Source organism: Pyrus communis, chromosome 15 (genome assembly GCF_041283825.1).
Source record: "Pyrus communis isolate YQ-2024b chromosome 15, ASM4128382v1, whole genome shotgun sequence".
Taxonomy (NCBI): Eukaryota; Viridiplantae; Streptophyta; class Magnoliopsida; order Rosales; family Rosaceae; genus Pyrus; species Pyrus communis.
Window position 1 is genome coordinate 25,196,863 of NC_142579.1, and position 19,262 is coordinate 25,216,124.

General features: G+C 37.1%; 3 protein-coding genes across 4 annotated transcripts; all 3 read right to left on the reverse strand.

Annotated features, from left to right (window-relative positions):
- Positions 1-2,315: 2,315 nt before the first annotated feature.
- LOC137714751 (calcium uniporter protein 3, mitochondrial-like) lies at positions 2,316-5,068 on the reverse strand. The gene is made up of 2 exons (XM_068453890.2): positions 4,400-5,068; positions 2,316-3,053 (listed from the first exon to the last, which is right to left on the reverse strand). The coding sequence occupies exons 1-2, from the start codon at positions 4,973-4,975 to the stop codon at positions 2,556-2,558; spliced, it is 1,074 nt and encodes a 357-aa protein (XP_068309991.2). The 5' UTR covers positions 4,976-5,068; the 3' UTR covers positions 2,316-2,555.
- A 3,581-nt stretch (positions 5,069-8,649) lies between these two features.
- On the reverse strand, positions 8,650-11,541 carry EMB3111 (Tetratricopeptide repeat (TPR)-like superfamily protein). The gene is made up of 2 exons (XM_068455081.2): positions 10,696-11,541; positions 8,650-10,075 (listed from the first exon to the last, which is right to left on the reverse strand). The coding sequence occupies exons 1-2, from the start codon at positions 11,450-11,452 to the stop codon at positions 9,072-9,074; spliced, it is 1,761 nt and encodes a 586-aa protein (XP_068311182.2). The 5' UTR covers positions 11,453-11,541; the 3' UTR covers positions 8,650-9,071.
- Positions 11,542-12,404: 863 nt separating this feature from the next.
- On the reverse strand, positions 12,405-15,017 carry LOC137740712 (UPF0496 protein At4g34320). 2 transcript variants are annotated; one of them, XR_015957080.1, is made up of 3 exons: positions 14,769-15,017; positions 13,193-14,629; positions 12,405-12,890 (listed from the first exon to the last, which is right to left on the reverse strand). XR_015957080.1 is itself a non-coding variant. In XM_088686543.1 (3 exons), the coding sequence occupies exon 2, from the start codon at positions 14,479-14,481 to the stop codon at positions 13,309-13,311; it is 1,173 nt and encodes a 390-aa protein (XP_088542669.1). In that variant the 5' UTR covers positions 14,482-14,629; positions 14,769-15,017; the 3' UTR covers positions 12,405-12,890; positions 13,297-13,308. The 2 variants fall into 2 exon arrangements, 1 of the variants encoding a protein (XP_088542669.1); XM_088686543.1 differs by having other exon boundaries at positions 13,297-14,629.
- Positions 15,018-19,262: the final 4,245 nt, after the last annotated feature.

Here is a 19,262-nt window from a genome sequence, read left to right on the forward strand (position 1 = left end):
AATAGTTTTTCTCCCCAATAACATAACATGGCCCATGAACTTGGGACATTTGTCTTGGCTAGTGTGAATTTGGATCGAGTAGTTTACATTATGAACGTTTCTGTCTAATAATATAATGTTATGTAAGAAAAAAAACTTACACAGTATTATTATTATTTATTATATTATAAAATTAGATCATGAAATAACGAGAACAGTAAACACATAACATATATCATGTATGTCATTATCAAATTTGGGACCCGAACGGTTCATCAGTCAATGCATTCATAGATATATAGTCCAAATGTGACATGATCAAATCCCATATCAAAAAAGCTAAAGACAATGAAGACATGGCCTGTCCAAATAAAACCTCCCCTGGCCAAAGGGCAATTCCCCGGTCACCAGGAAGGCACATATCAAATTGGCAAGAGGGTGATGCATGGCAATCGGTCATTTCAAAACGAACTCACCTTTATTTAACGGCTTGTAGGACGAAGAGTAACGTTTTAGTATAAAATGATTGATTTTGTTAGGGTTGCTGATGCGTGCGATTGATTTTTAATCAACGACGAAAACGTGAATTTCATTTAAATCATTCGTTGGAAGTTGTTCGACTCTGTAAACCTTACAAATTAGGGATTGAAGTTGAGAAAAGATTTTGGTATCTAGATCCTTAGAGGTTGGTCTAGAAACCGTCCCTTAGAATTTCTCTTTGAATTGGGTGTTTTTTCTGGAAAAAATCTTAGTTGGCGAGAGCAGCCTGCAACTGTTGCTAACTGAGACTTTTTTTGTTTGTTTCCGTTTTCTTTTTCCTTAAAAGCACATGCAGCCGATACATTTGAATGACCTCTCTCCTTTTGGAAATATTTTAGAGTGGAGTGGATGCCTATTCTTTTATTCATATGTTATTCAGTACAAGGATTTAACCATAATTATACGAAGACGAATTGAAATTAAAATCTCGAACACAAAGATAACCATTCAAATTATGAATTAGCTTCTTTAATCAAAATTGTATAGGGAATTTAGCCAGTAAGATTGTCAAGGAGGAAATTTGAGATAACTTCAGTGTATTTTTTTTCTTTCTTTTTTTTTTCTCGTACCAAAGTGATTTTTTCCACACATAAAAAAGAGCTTAAATGATTGTAGTAAACATTAAGCCTCATATATTATCGTAAAAGTTGGAAAAAAAAATTAATTTCCAACTTCGTAGTGACTTAAACAATTAAGTTTTTTGATTAAAAAAAATTTAAAAAAATCTATTAAAAAAAAAAAAAAAAAAAAAAAAAAAAACCTCTTTCTAAACAGGCTTAACTATAATAGCATTTAGGCAGGCTCACGTAAGCTCACGTATAAAGTGCTTTTAGTTTCCAACTTCATAAACTTTTGCTGATTATGATAGAAATACAAACATTATCAAATTTTTTAATTTCCACTAAAAATTACTTTTGTAATGAAGGGGTTTACTTTCTGTCAAATATTATCAAATTTTAAATAGCTCTTATTTTAAAAGTATTTTGAATTTTTGGCTATTGTTAAAAGCAATTCATAATCGTGAATATCTTCGTTTGTAAGTGAGAAATCTTAACTTCGATTCTTAACAAATGCTAGTTTGATCGACATTATTATTAGCCAATTGTGAGGTTAAATCTCCCCTTCATTGTAGATAATATCAAAGGAAAACTAATGAAAATAATTTGAAAACTTTGAGGGTTAACGATAAGGACAAAATACAGGGTAAAGTGAATAGTATCATGATTGACTTTTTAGTGTAAAAATGTAGGTTTTCGTTAAAGTGAATAATATTATGGGCTTTTCGTTAAAACTCCCTAATATCAATTCTTCAAAATAAAGATTATGGAGTGTATTCAATTGGGAATTTGAGATATTTTAATGGATTTATAAATCCATAAATTTTTATAGAATTTAACTGATTTGCAGAGATTTTATGTAAAATTTTAATTCAATTCCCTCAAAATCTCATGAGAAGAGGTGAGATTTGTGAATGCTTAAAATATATTCCAAAATCTCTCTAATTCCTCAACTTTTCCAAATTCTTTAAATTAAAATTCTAATTGAATACATCCGGATTTCTAAAGATTTTAATAAACTATCTTAAAATCTTGATTGAATATCCCTAAATTCATTAAAAAAAAATAAAATCCTCAAAATCCCAATTGAATACACCCCTAAAATTAAAAATTAAAACGCTTCTTTAACACTATCTATGTGTGGAAGTGCTTTTGGTGATTAAGTTTCAAAGTTTAGATACGTGGAGCTTTTCTTTTACTTTCCCATTTTAAATCTACCCAAGAAAAAAAAAAGGCAAATTAAATAAAAGTATTACAACTTCAATTCACAGTTGTAACTTGTAAATCATGATTTCGGGTAAACTGATCAAGAACTACAGACCTAAACACTCTCCACATCATTGTTTACATAAAGCCGGTCACTAAATTGGTAAAGTTAAATTCTGTGGGGGAAGGGAAGGGGGGGTGTTAGAACAAAATTGGGGTTTTCCAATCATTCATATTGTTATTTGTTTGTTCAGTTGCTTATGTATTTTTCATTTAACTATGTACTGAACCAAATTGCATCCTCTTTGGCCCATCAAAAGCAGTTGACAGGGTCATTTCTGATGAAGCCGACGAGTAGGGACAACATGCTTTACGAAGCTCGTCATACCTTCCGACATCGAAGTTCTCAAGCTTCATGAGGCGCTTCTGCTTAGCCTCAAATCGAATCTGGCGAAACCCTTCGAAAGAGGGCTCTTTCCGGGTCCTGAGAAAGAAGGCGTATCCGGCTATGAAGTACATTGAAGTAACGAAGAAGCAAATGGGTTCCATGACGTCCCATGAGAGTTCCCAGAATGTGAGCCTCATGAATCCGGCTGTGGAGACAACCAAATAGCCAAGACCGCACAAAAGCTCCTTTTGAACAAGGGACTCCGCCTTTCGGTCTATCTCAAACTTGTGACTCTCCATGTCTTCCAATTCCCTAATCCTGGGATCATTGGAGTTGGTTGTTGTTCCTGGAATAGGAATTAGTTCCTGGATTGCTTTGGCTATCTGCAGTAACCAAACAGTTTGAAAGAATTGGGTAAAGCATGCTCAGCCTATTACTAATTAATCCTAAACATCTGCACGAAAAAAATTACTTGGACAAAACACTGCTCAAAATATAATCAAAATAACACAAAAACTTCTATGTGTTATACTAATTTCTTCAAAAAAATAAATAAATAAATAAAGAGGGAAATTTTTTTAAAACAATATTTCAAAGTATGTTAAGTTGGAATTTTTCTCCAATGCACCGGAATTAGATCTAACGGCTCTAACTGATGGAATATTGCCATACATACTCCGGTTTATTGTAGCCTGATCCATTAAGTTGATAAGATATGCAAGCAAAAAGATAGAGAAAGATATGGGAACAAAATGGATAACCCCATACCTAATTAGGTATGCATGCCAAATGCAAATCCATAAACAAAAAGCAAATCCAAGAAGTAAATCTGCAAGCCATCATTACTTCATAAAAGCACTTATTTAAAATCACTTTACGCCAACCAAGACACTAACACCCACTAAATTTCTCATTTGAGGAAACTATTTCTCTTTTTTGTTTTGTTTTTTTAATTTCCTCCTATTTTCATCTATACCCTAACCTATAAGATACAGCAGAGTATAATAGAATTTTCGCTAATCTCCCATAGTAATGACATCCGATGAAATTTCCTAAATTTCTCATTACCACCACCCCCAGAAAAGAGAAAAAACTTTATGCCAACCAAGACACTAACACCCACTAAATTTCTCATTGGAGGAAACTATTTCTTTTTTTTTTTTTTTTTTTTAATTTCCTTCTATTTTTCATCTATATCCTAACCTATAAGATACCGCAGAGCATAATAGAATTTTCGCTAATCTTCCATAGTAATGACATCCAATGAAATTTCCTAAATTTCTAGGTCCATCAAGAACAACCCACCCAACAAAAATGTAATTTTGCTTGTTTTCTTTTTTGTTAATTTAAATTTTTTTAATTCACTGTAGTCTCCCGAAACAGTGTAGGTATGAAATGGGATTTTAACAGCCCCAAGGGTGAAAAACAAAAATCTGCCACGGTGAAAGACTGACACCCTTTTCACGTTTTAGGTCTCTGCCTGTTGAAGAAAACAAAATAATCATAAAAAACTATATCAGTTTTCGGCATTTCCCATATCACAGTAAAATAAATTCACTTATCGTAAATTTAATTCTACCCTCTCGGCCAACCGACCAAGACCCATCACAACAATTATCTGAAAACACCACAAAATTTTAAACGTAACAACAACAATAATTCATTTAAATTCGAATAAACTAATTAACGATATTTAATTTGGATTAATGAATTAAGATATTAATTTTACCTGTTCAGGCCTCAAGCAAACGGAATTTCCCAATACGATCACGGAACCGTTTTCGTCCAACGATTTCGCAAACCCGAGACCCATATCCGGATCCGCACAACCTTCCCGGCAGATGCCAACAAACTCCGGATACGATACCCAGCCTTTCTGGACTTCTCGAAGCTTCGATTTCACAGCTTCCAGCTGGCCCACCCTCAGCAGTTTCTTAGTTTCCTCCGTCGTCAATCCCGATTTCTCCATCGGCGGGCTCTTCGACTCGGGTTCCGGCGGGGCCAAACCGTCCAGTCGGATCCGGTCCCGGCCAATGGCCACGACTTTGAGTTTCTCCATCAGGTTTGCCCCCATCGGCAAAGACCAGATCTCCTGCTTCTGGAAATTCCCCGCCGACGATCTTTTGTGGAGGAACCTCCGGAAAATGGCATTGTCCCCAGGGTCGGGGGCGATTCTGGTCTCGCGGGGCTTGGGAGCGGGTCGGGTGTGGACCGCGGACGACGAAATCCGGCAGTTTCTGAGGGTTTGGGTCGACGCCTTAGAGATGTTGAACAGGCGCTCGGCTAGGGGTTTCTTGAACGCCATTGTAATAATCTAGAGAGAAAATAGCGAGAATTATAGAGAGAGAGCTATTGAAGCTTTGTAATGGTTATTGAGCGCATCAACGACGAAGGCATCTGGTTCTTTATATAGGTGTCCCAATTAACGGGACGACCACGATTTTTTTAAACCCTCACGAGTTTTTTACGAGTCACGAGATTACAAATCGGGAGAAATTCCGATTTGCACGGTCCCGATGAACTTATGCCTTACGTTCTGGGCATATTCTTTTTATGCGTACTCCCGAGTTTATCTCGCTCGTTCAAGTTTCTCGTATGCGGCGAAATGCAGCCGCGTTCACGGGTGATAAGATCAGGGGTTGGTGGATCAATCACCGTACACGTGGATGGTTCGCTTCCAGCGACGCGACCTTATCGACTTCTGACGGTCGGATTGGATGACTTTAGTTAGCTGATGGATGTTGACTGGTGTTTGTGTGGACTCGCGAGGTGGAGTGGCGTAACGAACACGTGGAAGCTAGAGAGGCGTCGTTATCTTCGGAGCCCATGGATCAAGACTAGGGTTGGCTGCACTGGATAATAGTTACTATTTTTTTGGGTGCCCCAAAAAGCTGGATGGCACAGCTAGGAATTTAGAAACGTTCACGCAAAACGTGGCGCCACATAGGCTTACGACCGAGGTTTTGTTCATATCAAAAAAATAAATAAATAAATAAAATAAAATAGAGGAGAGAGCTGGCAAAATGGTAGTTTTATGGTCGAAAATATAAGTTGGGATTTTCCTTTTGACCAAAAAGGATGGTGTGATTAGTTGTGATTAATGTGAAGTTTTTCTCTTTTTACTTGTTATTATCTACTAATCAATTTTGGTTGGTTTGTTACTTCGTTTAGTTTAAAAGTGCACAAATAATTTAGATCGTCAATGATTAGTTGAGATCGTAAGTTGAATTTATTACATACTTATGTTTGTTAGAAGAAGTAGCTATGAAATCTAAATAACATAAACAAATGCTAGTATATTAGTTGATAAGTCTATTTCATCCGAAATCAACTTGTGTGATGTTTGCCATATACGTGGTGAGATTGCAATCTCAACTAATCACCGACCTCAACTTATTGGCACTTACGAGTGAGTCAATAAGTCTATTACATCGGAAGTAAACTTTAGTGTTGCTTGGATATAGTACCAAGCAGTAAAGTAGTGAGATCCAAACATGAGAAATATCCGTATGCCAATGGTTAGCTGATAAGATTATTTCAACCGAAATCGAGTCTTGTGGTTCTCGGGGACATTACCAGGTAATTGTTGAATCATTCTAAAAAAAAAAAAAAAAATGTTTAAAGTATGAGGTAAATTGATAGGAGTAATTGGGGGTGGACATTTTCTCCATACAAGATATGTCAAATTCTATGTTTTTACCCGTCCTTCGGATCATTTGTTGTAAACTAGGTTTTGGTCAAATTTTTTATGTCTCCCACACGTCCTAATCTCCATCTTAATTAGTTTTTCGTAAATTTATTAATTAGTTCACGTAATAATTAATATGTGCTTATCCAAACACTTATAATACTACAAAATCACTCATATTGAAATACTTATAATTTACGTCAACATTGGTGAGCGACATGTCAGATTCATACTCGAACACCTCGTTGTTTGATTATGATTATTTGAATTATACTACAAATACATGTGCCTAATACTCCATGTATTAGGCAATTTTCTAGTCAATGCATTGCATATTATTAACCACGAGTTGCAAAATGGTGTTTAATTTACTCAAAACCTTCATTTACGTGTGCGACCAAATAAATCGTCACGTATCAAAACCCTTTATTTTTGCAACGAAAATAATGGTTAGCTTAATCAAACTACGTAATCATGTTTGTCCACAAGCCTAACAGCTGTCAAAGAGTCATGAACCACACTATTCAATTTGCTTTTTATATTTTGGTACCTTGATTTCGACCAAATAACGTATATGAGTTCCAGAAGATGCACACACATATAAATATAGTTGTACATTTGCAGCTTTTTTAATTCAATAATTTTAGAGTATTTGATTCTCTATGGTTTAGTTTGTTATCCTTTCTCCACTTGGTACACTAGCATCCCTCATTGGCCAAATTTTTTGCCCCGTGCTAAATCTACTTGCATTTGTAGACTTTATTAGTTCTTCCCTTGATGGAATTGGAGTCAAAATATTGGTAGCACCCAATGTTATGGTTTTGTAACAAGTTTAGTCTATGTTTGGTTGGAAAGGTTAAAAGTACTTTCTTACAATCAGAACTCTATGATATTACATTTGACATGAAATTCGAACATGAAAAATCACATGCGTTGTTAATAAAAATTTAACATTTCTCTAATACAAGCACATAATTTATGAGTCGAAGTACTTACTATAAAGGCAATCTCAGATGTGCCCTTACTCTTTAATCTTGTTTGGTGTCTAAGACTAAACATAACATGACCAATTCAAAAGGATTAACTATCTTTTCCTGCTGGCGATGAGTTTAACGACGGGGGAACTAGATTGATCAAATTAGACATTGTTCAACATATTAGTTACAAAGTTCCCCTCTCAAAGATGAGTGGACTCAATCTCAATCTTGTTCAATCGCAACCACCAAACGAGACGTGATTAAGCTCATTTTGGTAATGCTACATGCTATCCATGTATCAATGTCTTCAACTCCGAAGGGCAATAACGAAGCTCCCTTAATACCAAAAACTCGATTGTTACAACAGAATCTAATTCCTTGTCAAATCCAAATCTCAATGAATATGCTTTGATCTGATATCAAAATCAAGTATTAACTCACCAAAAATAATGAAATAAATCATGGGAATATATAGACCAGCATGGTTGACATTATTGCTTAATGAAAATGAGAGGCAAGAAAAAATATAACCCCATTATTTGTATAGAATAATATCCAAATTTTGATTGAGTACATGATGCTTTATTCCTTCCCTTATTTGCACTTAAACCATGTAACTTGTACATAAAATAAAAGTGACAGGAACAATACCATATGGAAGGAACCTCAGCCTCCTAACAATATTAGTACAAATAATTGTCTCATTGATAGAGAAACCAATTGGATTTTCTTATATTGGACAACATATATTCCTGAAAATCTACATTCAGGAGAAGATGAGAGGGTTTAAATTTGGAACGCAGTTAGTTGTTTTATTCACCATGGCAACCAACCGCTTTCCCAGACAAAAATATGTTTATTCTCACAATTTTATTCCCGAAGTTTAAGCAATGCCAGCGAAACCAATGTTGCCGCAATATTGGTTGACCTGTGTTGACCAGGACACACTACCAATCATATTCGGTACACGAAGAACATAGGAGATGATTGAATGACAATAATGACCTTTGAAACATGACATTTTACAGCATGAAAATGTATAGCTGAACGTATTGAATTATCTAATCTTTTTAGCTTTTATTTTATGTTTTTTTTTAACACAAACCATATTACATACCTAATTATTATATTCAGTTCTATAAATTTCTTAATGTTGTGGTACTTAAAAGTTCTTGAACTTTGCCTTGCACATATTGTTTTTTTAATTAAAAATGAACGGTTGAGATTTAGCTATATTTCTATTAGTAGGATTGAGATTTAACTAATCTCACTTGTAAAACAAAAATATGTGTGAGAGAAATAAGAAAATGCACGAAATCCAAATAATCCCTCTCGTTAATGTACATGGATGTAGCAAAATAACAGATAAAAGTATGTTTACAAGGCCTTAAACCTTAACCTACATACAAGGCTAAGTGCCCATCAAGACAACTCAAAAGTGCGTGAACTCTGCATCACGTCCAAAAGACGATAAACCCCTGTTGCTTGGCCATCTGAGCTAACCGGCAGAACTTCTGCCTCGATGTAGCAACTGAACACCGAGTCTTGCCCTCGCAAAAATTTGATTGCTTCCATCGTATAGCTTTCTTTCCATCGACAACTCTTGTAGCTATCATATACACGACCATCATGTTTACAGGAGAACTGCTTCCTTATCTACGACATTTTCTCTCAAGCAGCAAGGCAATTTTTTACATCGCATGATCAGTATGGGAGTCCCAGCATGCCGAATAGGATCAAGAGACAACATCCCCAGCAAACAGAAGGTCACAAATCTTTTGCTCAACGGGGACAGCATCCTGAAACTCACCATCAGCCTGCAGACTCTTCTTTTCCTTCCTATACATTTCAACTTCACGAACTCTACCACATTTTTGGAGACCTGCTAACAACACATTGTATGTGCCCAAGAAAGGACGGAATCCTTCCCCTCGCATTGCTTTGAAAATTTGAAGTCCTTTATCAGCACTCCCAGCAGAGAAGTAAGCCCCAATCAAGGCAGTGTAAGTTGCAGTGCACCTGTGATCATCGGGTAGTAATTTAAAGATTTTTGCAGCACAAGGTGTCCTTCTAGCACGCCCGAGCCTATGTATCAGAAGTGTACTAAAGTATATTCCGAGAGAATATCCAGCCCTAATCATCTCCGCAACAATCTCCACCACTTTTGGAAATGACTTTGATCTGATCAAAGCTCCTACCAAAGCAAGATATGCATTCCTCTCAAGGATTATACCCATTTTCACACTATATTCGAAACCCAATAAAGCACCATCAAGTCTGCAATGTCCACAATTTACCTCAATGATGGTTGAGGTGATAGCAGAATCCAATTGTATTTTCTTTTCTCCATTTCCAGAAAGTAAGATGTCTATGGCAACAAGATTTTCCTTTTTCAAAAGAATCAGTACAAGCCCTTCATCAATTGTCACAAGAGCATCAACAGCAGGTGTTCTAAACTCACTTGCCTCCTGATTGCCATAGTCAACGAAAAAGTGCGGATGAACTTGCCTGAGGAGGGAATCACTCTCGCCAACAATTTTGAAAGTTCCGACTGCCTCTAGAAATACAGGGTAACGAAGGGCAAGGCGATTCTCTTTCATAAACAAAAGGATATGGTTCATTGTCCATGTGTCTCCCGCTTTGCACAATTTCTGAACTAAAATATTGCAAGCCGCTTTATCAGGTTGTACTCCAGCGTCTTGCATTTTGCCGAAAATGTCAAGTGCCTCTTTGCATTTGCCTGAAACCCATCACAGATTGAGTAACTTTATCTATATTTCGGCGGGAAACATCACAAAGATGAGTCCGCGTGTATCCCACCGAGTGCATATGTGCATAAATATCATAGCATGATATGTCCATTTCTGAAACTATTAATATGAAAGTTACGTAAACATAATATATTTTCCTAATACGCCTAAGCGACAAAGCATTTACACATCATCTTGTTGTGTGGTTTTTTTTTTTTGGGGGGGGGGGGTGGGTGGGTGTGTGTGGCGGCTATCTTTTCCTAACACGCCTAAGCAACGAAGCATTTACACATCATCTTGTTGTGTGGTTTTTTTTTTTTTTTTTTGGGGGGGGGGGGGGGGGTTGCGGCGGGCTTTGGCAGCAACAACCGTAGCATAACTTATTGAAGAACAAAACCAATAACGAAAAATCTTATCTTCCTTTAGCAAACAACACACCATGCGTAAACAACTAGTATAACCATATACACAAAATGGTAACTTTCAGTGTACATCCGCCTTTCCTAGCAAACAAAACATGCCTGACAGCCCAACATCGAACAATCACCCATTCAGACATTATAACAAACACATAGAGCGCACTATGTATGCGACAGCAAAAGCTACTCACCAGTCCCAATCAGGTAGTCCATCAAAACAGTGTAAGTATGACAAGTTGGGGAACATCCAAAGTGGATCATTTCCCTGTATACATCAGTAGCCTCCTTCACTCGGTTATCACCAAACAAAATCTTCATATAAGCAGTGTAAGAAACAACAGTGGGAGCACATCCCTGTGCTCTCATCTCCTCCCAAGTCTGCACAGCCCCATCGACATCTCCGGCATTCGAGAGCCAATGCATCAGAGAAGTGTAAGTAACGGCATCAATCTTGATCCCCTTTTCCTGCATTTGCTTGAAAACATGGGTCATTGACGAAACCCTCCCGGCTTCTCCGAAAATGTCCAGCATTGTCGTGTAAGTGAACTGGTCGTGCTTAAACCCTTTAAAACCAGCAACCCAGTTGAAAAAAAGCCACGATTTTTCCATCGGAGGGTGGGTTTTGAGCACCTGGCTCACAGTGTAAGAGTCCCATCTTATGGGAAGGTTCTGCAGTTGTTCTTTAGCGGAATCCCATGTCGAATATTTGAGGATTTTGTATATGTTTGTGATTGTTTCTCGCATGTAAGTCTTCGGGTCTAAGGGTTGTTGCTTTGAAGTGGATTTGGGATGGTTTTTTGTGTTCTTTCTGGGAATTCGATTGTTGGGTTTGTGGGGTTTGAGGAAATGGATGGATTTGGTGGAAAATTTTGGACATTGGTGATCGTGGACGGCGGTGAAAGCTGCAAGGCGCTTGAGAAATCCATGGAGGTTGTAGAAACTGCGCATGGGAGGAGCGATTCATTAACTATAACTGCGTTCGGTCTCCGCGCTCTTTTGCGTCGCTGGTAGCAGATGAGATAGTGCCGTTTTGATACTGGTTTTATATTTGGGCCCAATTTGAATTACGGTGTTTTTTACATTTTCTTTTATCTAGGATATTCTCTGCTAAATTATACATACTGACGAAGAAAAAGAAGTACACTACTCTAACCATCTAATCAACTTGACGAAACCCAATTTTGCCAGTTTGGTTTAGGGTTTAAACTTGCTTGATTAACGCATAATATTGCAAATGTGAGTTACGCCAGGGCAAAATGCACCCATTCTTTGGGCTCGAGTTCAAATCCTTATTCTATTAGAGCAGCCAGCTTAGAATAATGCAATCATCAACAAACAAATAGAAGTTTAATTTCCCTTGTGCACACCGTTGTTCGTTGATACATCAACATAGAAAACGATCGTGGTTATCAGTAAATTTTTGAGTTTCAAGTTGCCTCTATATTCATAACGTGTTAACAATACCAGTACCATTCTACCACTATTGATCTAATCAGAACATCATATAAACTAAAAGTATTGTTTTCACGATTAACAGATTCATCAAACACTTTGTCAAGACCATACCACTTTTATGTATAGACCATCCATACGATGCTAACTACAATTTTTAACGAACTAATTATATCTCATGAGCCACTCCATTGAGAGCAAAGCGTTCGAAGAACCTTCGACTACCTGAAATCATCTACAAACACTTTGATGAATCGAGACATCCAACGTTCTTCATCTTTTACATTCGGCTGGTTAACTCGAATCTTGATCACAGTATCACTAACTATTTCAAAGAGAATCTAATGCAATGAACAGAAATGTCAAAGGCAGTTGGTGTAATAAGGATTGGTCCTCACAAACACATATCATCTCAACACGTTTCAAAGATGGCAACTGAAGAAATCCGTTCACTTATAAGTTCTTAAATCCATTAACCATGTAACTGTTGAGAACCATAGAATAATCTGTCCCCAAAATTTCACAGATGAAGTGATGTAATCAAATAAAGCAAAATCATGAAACAATTATCTTCGTTTCAACAGTGCACAATTTCTCAGCTTATTGACTAATAAAATCAAGTGTAACTTCAACTCCTTCATTATGCATCTACTATTCAACCGTTGGACCCATTAGCCCGTCCAATATATATCAGACTGAAGATGGACGATCTTTATCTCTACCTATGTGATAGAGAATCAAGAAAAATACCTATTCTTAAGCTCATCTCATTTTGCGTATCAAATTAAGCAGGTACTGATTTGAATATCGATAGAGCGATGAAAGAGAGCTCCAAATTCCAGATGGTTATAATGCTTGCAGAGGTTCCAGCAATGAAAGAATTTCTTTCACGTGCAAGGCACATGGCATCTTCCTTTCACTGTGGTGGGATCAACTGCACAACAGCGAAGAAAACCACTCTTGTGAGAGGGTGGCGCAGTGTTTGCACGCACAAACTATATGAATGTCTTAAAAGTAATCCCCTAGTAACCATCACATCCAAATGTTCGGCTTTTCACAGCTAAGTAAAGTCTATCAAGTTCTAGTGCATAGTGCAATAACAAAACAGATGAGGTAGTAAGTAATCCTTTTGATTTAATCTTTCTTTGAAATTTTAAACATAAAGTATAACCCTGCTTAACAATGTGACTCCTTCAATCCAAAAGATACAAACAAAAATAAAACTGTGAACTCTACCTTTTGCCTTTAAGAAATGCCATATAGAATTCATTTGACCCAAGGTGGTGCATCTGTTTCACTAATAGACCACCAGGAAGAAAACAGTGATCAGAAACACATACCAAAAGGGAACTTCATTGGTTGGGATGCCTAATTATTCTCTGTAAAATCACTGTCCTTGCCTTCCTTATATTCCGGCTACACTTATCAGCATGTTGGCTTAGATTCTCAATGGTTTCCACGAACACATCAAGCTTTTTCTTGATCTCATCTATCACTAGCTTCACAGCTACGCCCTCTTCTCTAATAGCAAAATCAGCATTTTGCAACAGCGATTCAATCCCAATTTCAAATTTGTCAACAAGCACTCGGATGCTGTCCAGGTCCTTCAATGTGACGAACGTTCCAATCTGCATTGAGCTGATTATCTCCCTCTGCCCTTTCAGTCCCCTCTCGTAGTTATTCCAAAGCATATTACACCATTTTCCAACTGAACCTATTGGAACAGCCAACGCTCCTGCCAAGGCCGTTACAAGTGGTGGTGCAGCAATGGCAGCTGCCACTACAGAGAAAACCAATACAGAGATGAATGTGGCAACAAAAATAACATTTGACACCCTCCTCCAAGCTTTCACTGATTTCAACTTCTTATCAAGTTTTCTCTTACGAAGTTGCAGTTTCTCAAACATTGATGCCTGATTCTTATAAACTGCCTGAAACAGTATAAAGAACTCGTCCGTGAAAGGATCCCCAGCCGCCTTAAATGCCCTCAATTCTTTTAAGGTTCTCGCACACCCATTCCCATCTGCCCCAGCCCCTACTTCTTCCTCAAACTGCTTAACTGCAGCTTGAATTATCAGCTGGTTATTGAGCGCACGCTTCAGACACTGCTCAAGGGAAGTACAAAAGTCCAATGTTTGAAGACTGTTCTCAAAGTATTCCTCTACAAGAGAGAACATTTCTTTACTCTTCCATATATCCTTCTTGCATTCTAGAATCAACTTGACCACTTCCTGGTTCATGTCGAGCAAACAATCGGTAACCTCCTTGAGCGAGTCAAGGGATAGGGACCGAACTTCCAGCCCATCTGAAAACGAGTGAATGACACGGCTTGTCCGCTGCTGGAGATTGACATCAAACGATTGCAAGGCCGGATCGAGCTTACAGGCTGCCTCATAGGAGCTCAAATCGGCAGTGTCCTGGGAATTGGTATTGCTTTCAAGGGTTTCAGGTGGTTGTGGGGGTGGTGGTGAGGGTGTTCCTGAGGCATCAACACCCTTGTTTTTACTGAATTTTCCTCCCATCATATGGGTGAAATTCCCAAAACCTAACTATGTTTGACTAGTAAATCTAAAATCTAGCAAAAGCATTGAAAATGCAGCAAACCAAGTGCTCGCCAAGCTAACAAAGTGCTCTAAAATGGAATCCAATCCAATCGATGATTCGGTCGAAGAACTGCAAAATTGACTAAAAAATTTGAGCTTTGGCTAGATACTAAGCAACCCCAGAGCTAAATTTTTAACTTGGTAAAGTAAAAGTAAAAACCCAGATGAAATTTCTGCACAAAATATGAAACTTGATGGATTTTGCTTACCAGATATTCAGCTTAAAACGCAAAGAAAAATACGAACTTGGCAGATTAGATCTCTCACTTCAATCCTCCACACCCTCCAGAAAGTTAAAGATTTCCAAAACCCAAGCAAAATCCAATAGAAGGAGCCAAGCCACAGATAGAGGCTTTGCAAGCCCCACAAGTCAATGGTGCAGAATAATGCAGGAGAAAGATGAAATGGGAAAAGGAAGGTGAGATGAAATTGGGAAAGTGGCTTGTCATTCAAGAAGTGACATATTACTAATTTTAACTAGAATTTAATGCTGAATAAAGTGACAGGGAGTCGATAGGAAATGCATTTTGACATACTCTCTTTACTCTTTCTCTTTAATGCGTGGATTATGTTTTTGTTTTGTGCTTTCTAAAAAGAAAAAAGAACATTATTATTTGATGTCTATCAACCAAGTCGCTCTCCCTCACATATGGTCGCATATGATGCAATGGGATTTAGCCTTTAGTTGAAAATTGGAACATTTGAGGTGGTCAAATTACCTGCTAACAATCTAATAACGCCATTTCACATAACAACTCTGGCCTTTCCTTCCAATCTGAGTTTAATTCATCGACTCCATTCCTAATGATGCAAAAAGAATTTTTGTGGAACGAATTTACTATTACTATGACATTTTGTTTAATTTTATGTACAATATTTTGAATTGCTAAACTACTATAATGCTAAACTTATTTTATGTATGTACCTACTATATGAAAATTTTGGGTGTAAATAAAGAAAGTCTTTGGTGCGGGATGTAATGACCAAGACACAAAATGTAGGATCGCAAGGAGGGTGCGTGAGGTCGTAATGCAAATGGGGTGAGCAAGGCCAACCAACTAACATGTTTCTTAATTTGGCGTTAAGACTCATGTTGGATTTAAGATTATATGAACAAAATCAACGTCAAGTTATTTCTGTCATAACGATTATGAAGTGGTTTTTGAATAATTTTTAGAAAATTCATCTCGTGTCAAGTAATGTAAGAAACTCTAAAATTAACAAAATCAGCATCATTAACATTATCTGTCAATTGATTCCTTAAGAATTAGTTCCAAATTCAAATGGTTTTGCTGAACATGATTTCAAATAAATTGGAAACATTTTGGAACGGTTGTGTGTATTAATGAGCAATTGTGATTAGAAATGTATATATACATCACCCAATAGGCAGGTGAAATTAAATAGTAATCATCCAATGGAAGGTTGCAATTAAATAGTAATCACCCCAGGTCGAACCCTCGTTGGCCCTTCTCCATCCAGAAACTCTCGCCTGCAAATCACCCTAGTCGTCAGCCCCTTGCCATGGCTTGGGGCTGGTGGCAGCCCATCCCTATCTCCTCCGCCTAGCTTCCCTTTCCATCCTTTCTTCCCTTAGTTTTTCCTTCTCCTCCCTTCTGTTCCACCACCCTTTTCTTTCTCTTTGTGTTTCTTCACCTTTTTCCTTCCCCCATCCACGTTTTGTTTTTCCCTTTTCTTCAACCATGTGGGCACTACTCTCTCTTCCCTCCCTTGACGTTTTGTGCACTACTTTCGGGCCACCATCCCAGATCCGTTTTGTGCCCTTATTAAGGCTTTCTCTTTGATTTGGGTCCTATTCGGGTTTTGTGTTGGTTTGGAGTTATTGGAGGGTCAGAGCCACTTCTGTCATTCTTTCCCGATGCTGAGATTTTCAATCAAATTTTTCCATTAACTTTTCTGGGGAACAGTCGCCTTCTGCGCCCAGATCTAGTGCTGCGCCACTTGGGTCGTGCAAACTTTGAGGTTGGTCAGCCTTAGGCGTGATAATCTGGCGTTGCACCGTTTGGGTCGACTTGTTTTGGAGACCCTACCACTTGAGGTTTCCAAATCTGGACACTCCATTGTCTTTTCATCTACTGTGGGACTTGTTGATGGTGCTAGTCCTATTGGTGCTTGTCATTGCAGGTTGCCTTGTCTCAGAATCATCCTATTTCTTCATTGGAATATGCCGGCTTGTGGTTCCCTTCTCGGATTTTTTTCCTTTTTTGTTTAGTTTCATATTAGTTTAGTTTAATTTAGTTTATCGTAGTTTAATCATGTGTGTCTCTTCTGGTGAACAACGTTGGCTAGATATAGTTTTCGCATTGAGCGATGTGTTATGTGATCTCGTCTACCGACGATGACCTTATGTGGTCTCGCTTCCGCATTAACTTTATGCGGCCTCACTCTTCAGCGATGACCTTTTGCAATTGCTGATACAAATCTGTTATATCTATCGTTCCATAACAGTTTTGTATGGTGGCGTGTGAAGTTTTCACACATGTGGTAGTCGTTTAGAGGTTTTATTATTGTTGTCTTGCTTAGCAAATTCACCTCCAGATCATTGTTTGGTGACTGGAGTATTGTCTCTAATTGGCATCTATGTACTGTTTTAAGATGATGAATGAAATACCAATCTATTGTTACTTGTCAAAAAAAAAAATATATATATTAATTGGTGCATCTTTCTACTCATATAACTGATTGGGTATAGAAATACTGTAGGGTTACAATTGCTCATGAAACATCACATCATCGAGTTATGTAAATACAACGTGAGTTCAACAATCAGATTATCTTTTCTTCTTCTTTCTTTCTTGTCTCTAAAATTCAGATTGTTCTTAAATTGTGCAAATTTTAAGAAATAATATCAAGTGAGCTTTGAGTCCATAATATCCTGGAGACAATTTGTTTTCCAATTCTTTTATGCACTAGGAAAGAGCGACAAATTGGTCTTAAAAGAAAGCGAATGCAATTCGTGCCTTTGGCTCAACTATCTCATTTCTCTTCTTCAATTCCTATTGGTTTCACTTCACGGTTGGAAGCTATAAGCATATAGAATTAATTTGAGCTGGGACAGTTGTAGGAAGATCGTAAGGTTTGTTTGTTATGATTTGATTAATTTGTTTAACAACTGTGATTCACAACCTATTAATACCTTGACAATATTTTCATGTTTTACTTTCAAGCAGTGGCAGTGGCACTTCCCTCTCAAACTTTTCCTGGCCCTGGTTTTGCGTGGCGGCTTAATTTTTACGGCAACACGCTTGGATTTGTATACGAGTGTTTTTCAGAAGGATTGTTAACAATAATTTAAGAGAGAAGAAGTTTTGAACCCGGGATGCATGAATGGAAACCTAGCACTTTATTCAATAGAATATTATACCACATGTGCACATGCAATTTATTGTTATTTCTTAATATTTGGTAGTGTTGTAATTTTTATCCCAAAAATCCCAAACGGACGAAAAATCCTGAATTGAGTACCGAAAAATCCAACAAGAAATTGGTAGCCCAAAATGAAAAAAAAAAAAAAACAAACCCAAATAATTATGTACCGGATCGGTTCCTCATTTTTTTAATATAGAAAAAGAATATATTAAAGCGAAAAATCCTTTACACAGCCAGTACCAAGTAGTTTAGATTAGAGATTAAAGCTTAAAAATTATATAAAAAAAAATATTTTTATTATATAATTTTTTATCTTTAATCTCTAATCTAAACTACTTAGTAATAGAACTTTGTTAACCAAAACTCTAGAAAATTACTATTCTAACTCTCTTGTCAAAACTAAAAAAAAATAAAAAAGTGGACAATTTGATAATTACATGCAACACAAATTTTTCTTTTTTTACACAGACCCTAAACATAACACTAGGGATGACAATTCTAACTGTAAAACCCGATAACCGTGAATAACCGTCCGAATTGATTGGATTTGGGTATGAAAATTCGAGTATATTTTGGGTATGGAGAAAAACCGTGATTATTATTTGGTTATGGTTATAGGGGTTCCCAATCCATATCTATAACCAAATCCGAACTGAATAATATATATTATATATAATATTAAAGTATTAAAATTATATATATATATATATATTTATTTATTTATTATTCACCGAATCCATTACCTTGAAGATACAAAAATTGCTTGTGTAAGTTGCATTTTGTGGAAAAGTTCAAAAGTTTTAATATGAATCAAAACCTATGAGAATTCAAGGGGAAGATATCAAAGATCAAACCAACATTATCAACGTTTGGCTTTAATTTTTATGCTTCACAAGATACATTCATTAAATCATTTTATACGTCTAATATTTAATGACGAAATTAATATTTACTAAATTATCATGCATCAATTGAATGAATATATTTTGTTTTTATTGACGAAGATGGATATAACCGTTAACTGATGGTGAATCCATTACCCGATGGGTATGGTTATGAATAATATCCGATGGTTAATTTGCGGTTATGGATATGGTTAGTTTTCGTGGTTATGGAGATGTATATAACATTTCCGTCCCCAATCTGGTTGTTCCCTGACCCCTTCCCTCCTTCCCCTTGTCCTTGCAACCCAAATCCAAAACCTCTCCTCCGCCACCTCTTCGACTCAAATCCTCCTCCCTCTGTTCCTCTCCTTCCCTCCCTCCTTTCATCTCCTCCCCTCCCTCCGTTCATCTCTGTCCCTCCCTACAAAC

What these genes read in the sequence shown, in the direction of transcription:
- LOC137714751 (XM_068453890.2), bottom strand. Translation starts at nt 4,975, where the DNA reads ATGGCGTTCAAGAAACCCCTAGCCGAGCGCCTGTTCAACATCTCTAAG. An exon ending in TTTGCTTGAGGCCTGAACAG is followed by an intron (nt 3,054 to 4,399) that starts GTAAAATTAATA and finishes TGGTTACTGCAG; the next exon opens with ATAGCCAAAGCAATCCAGGA.
- EMB3111 (XM_068455081.2), bottom strand. Translation starts at nt 11,452, where the DNA reads ATGCGCAGTTTCTACAACCTCCATGGATTTCTCAAGCGCCTTGCAGCT. An exon ending in GGACTACCTGATTGGGACTG is followed by an intron (nt 10,076 to 10,695) that starts GTGAGTAGCTTT and finishes GATGGGTTTCAG; the next exon opens with GCAAATGCAAAGAGGCACTT.
- LOC137740712 (XM_088686543.1), bottom strand. Translation starts at nt 14,481, where the DNA reads ATGATGGGAGGAAAATTCAGTAAAAACAAGGGTGTTGATGCCTCAGGA.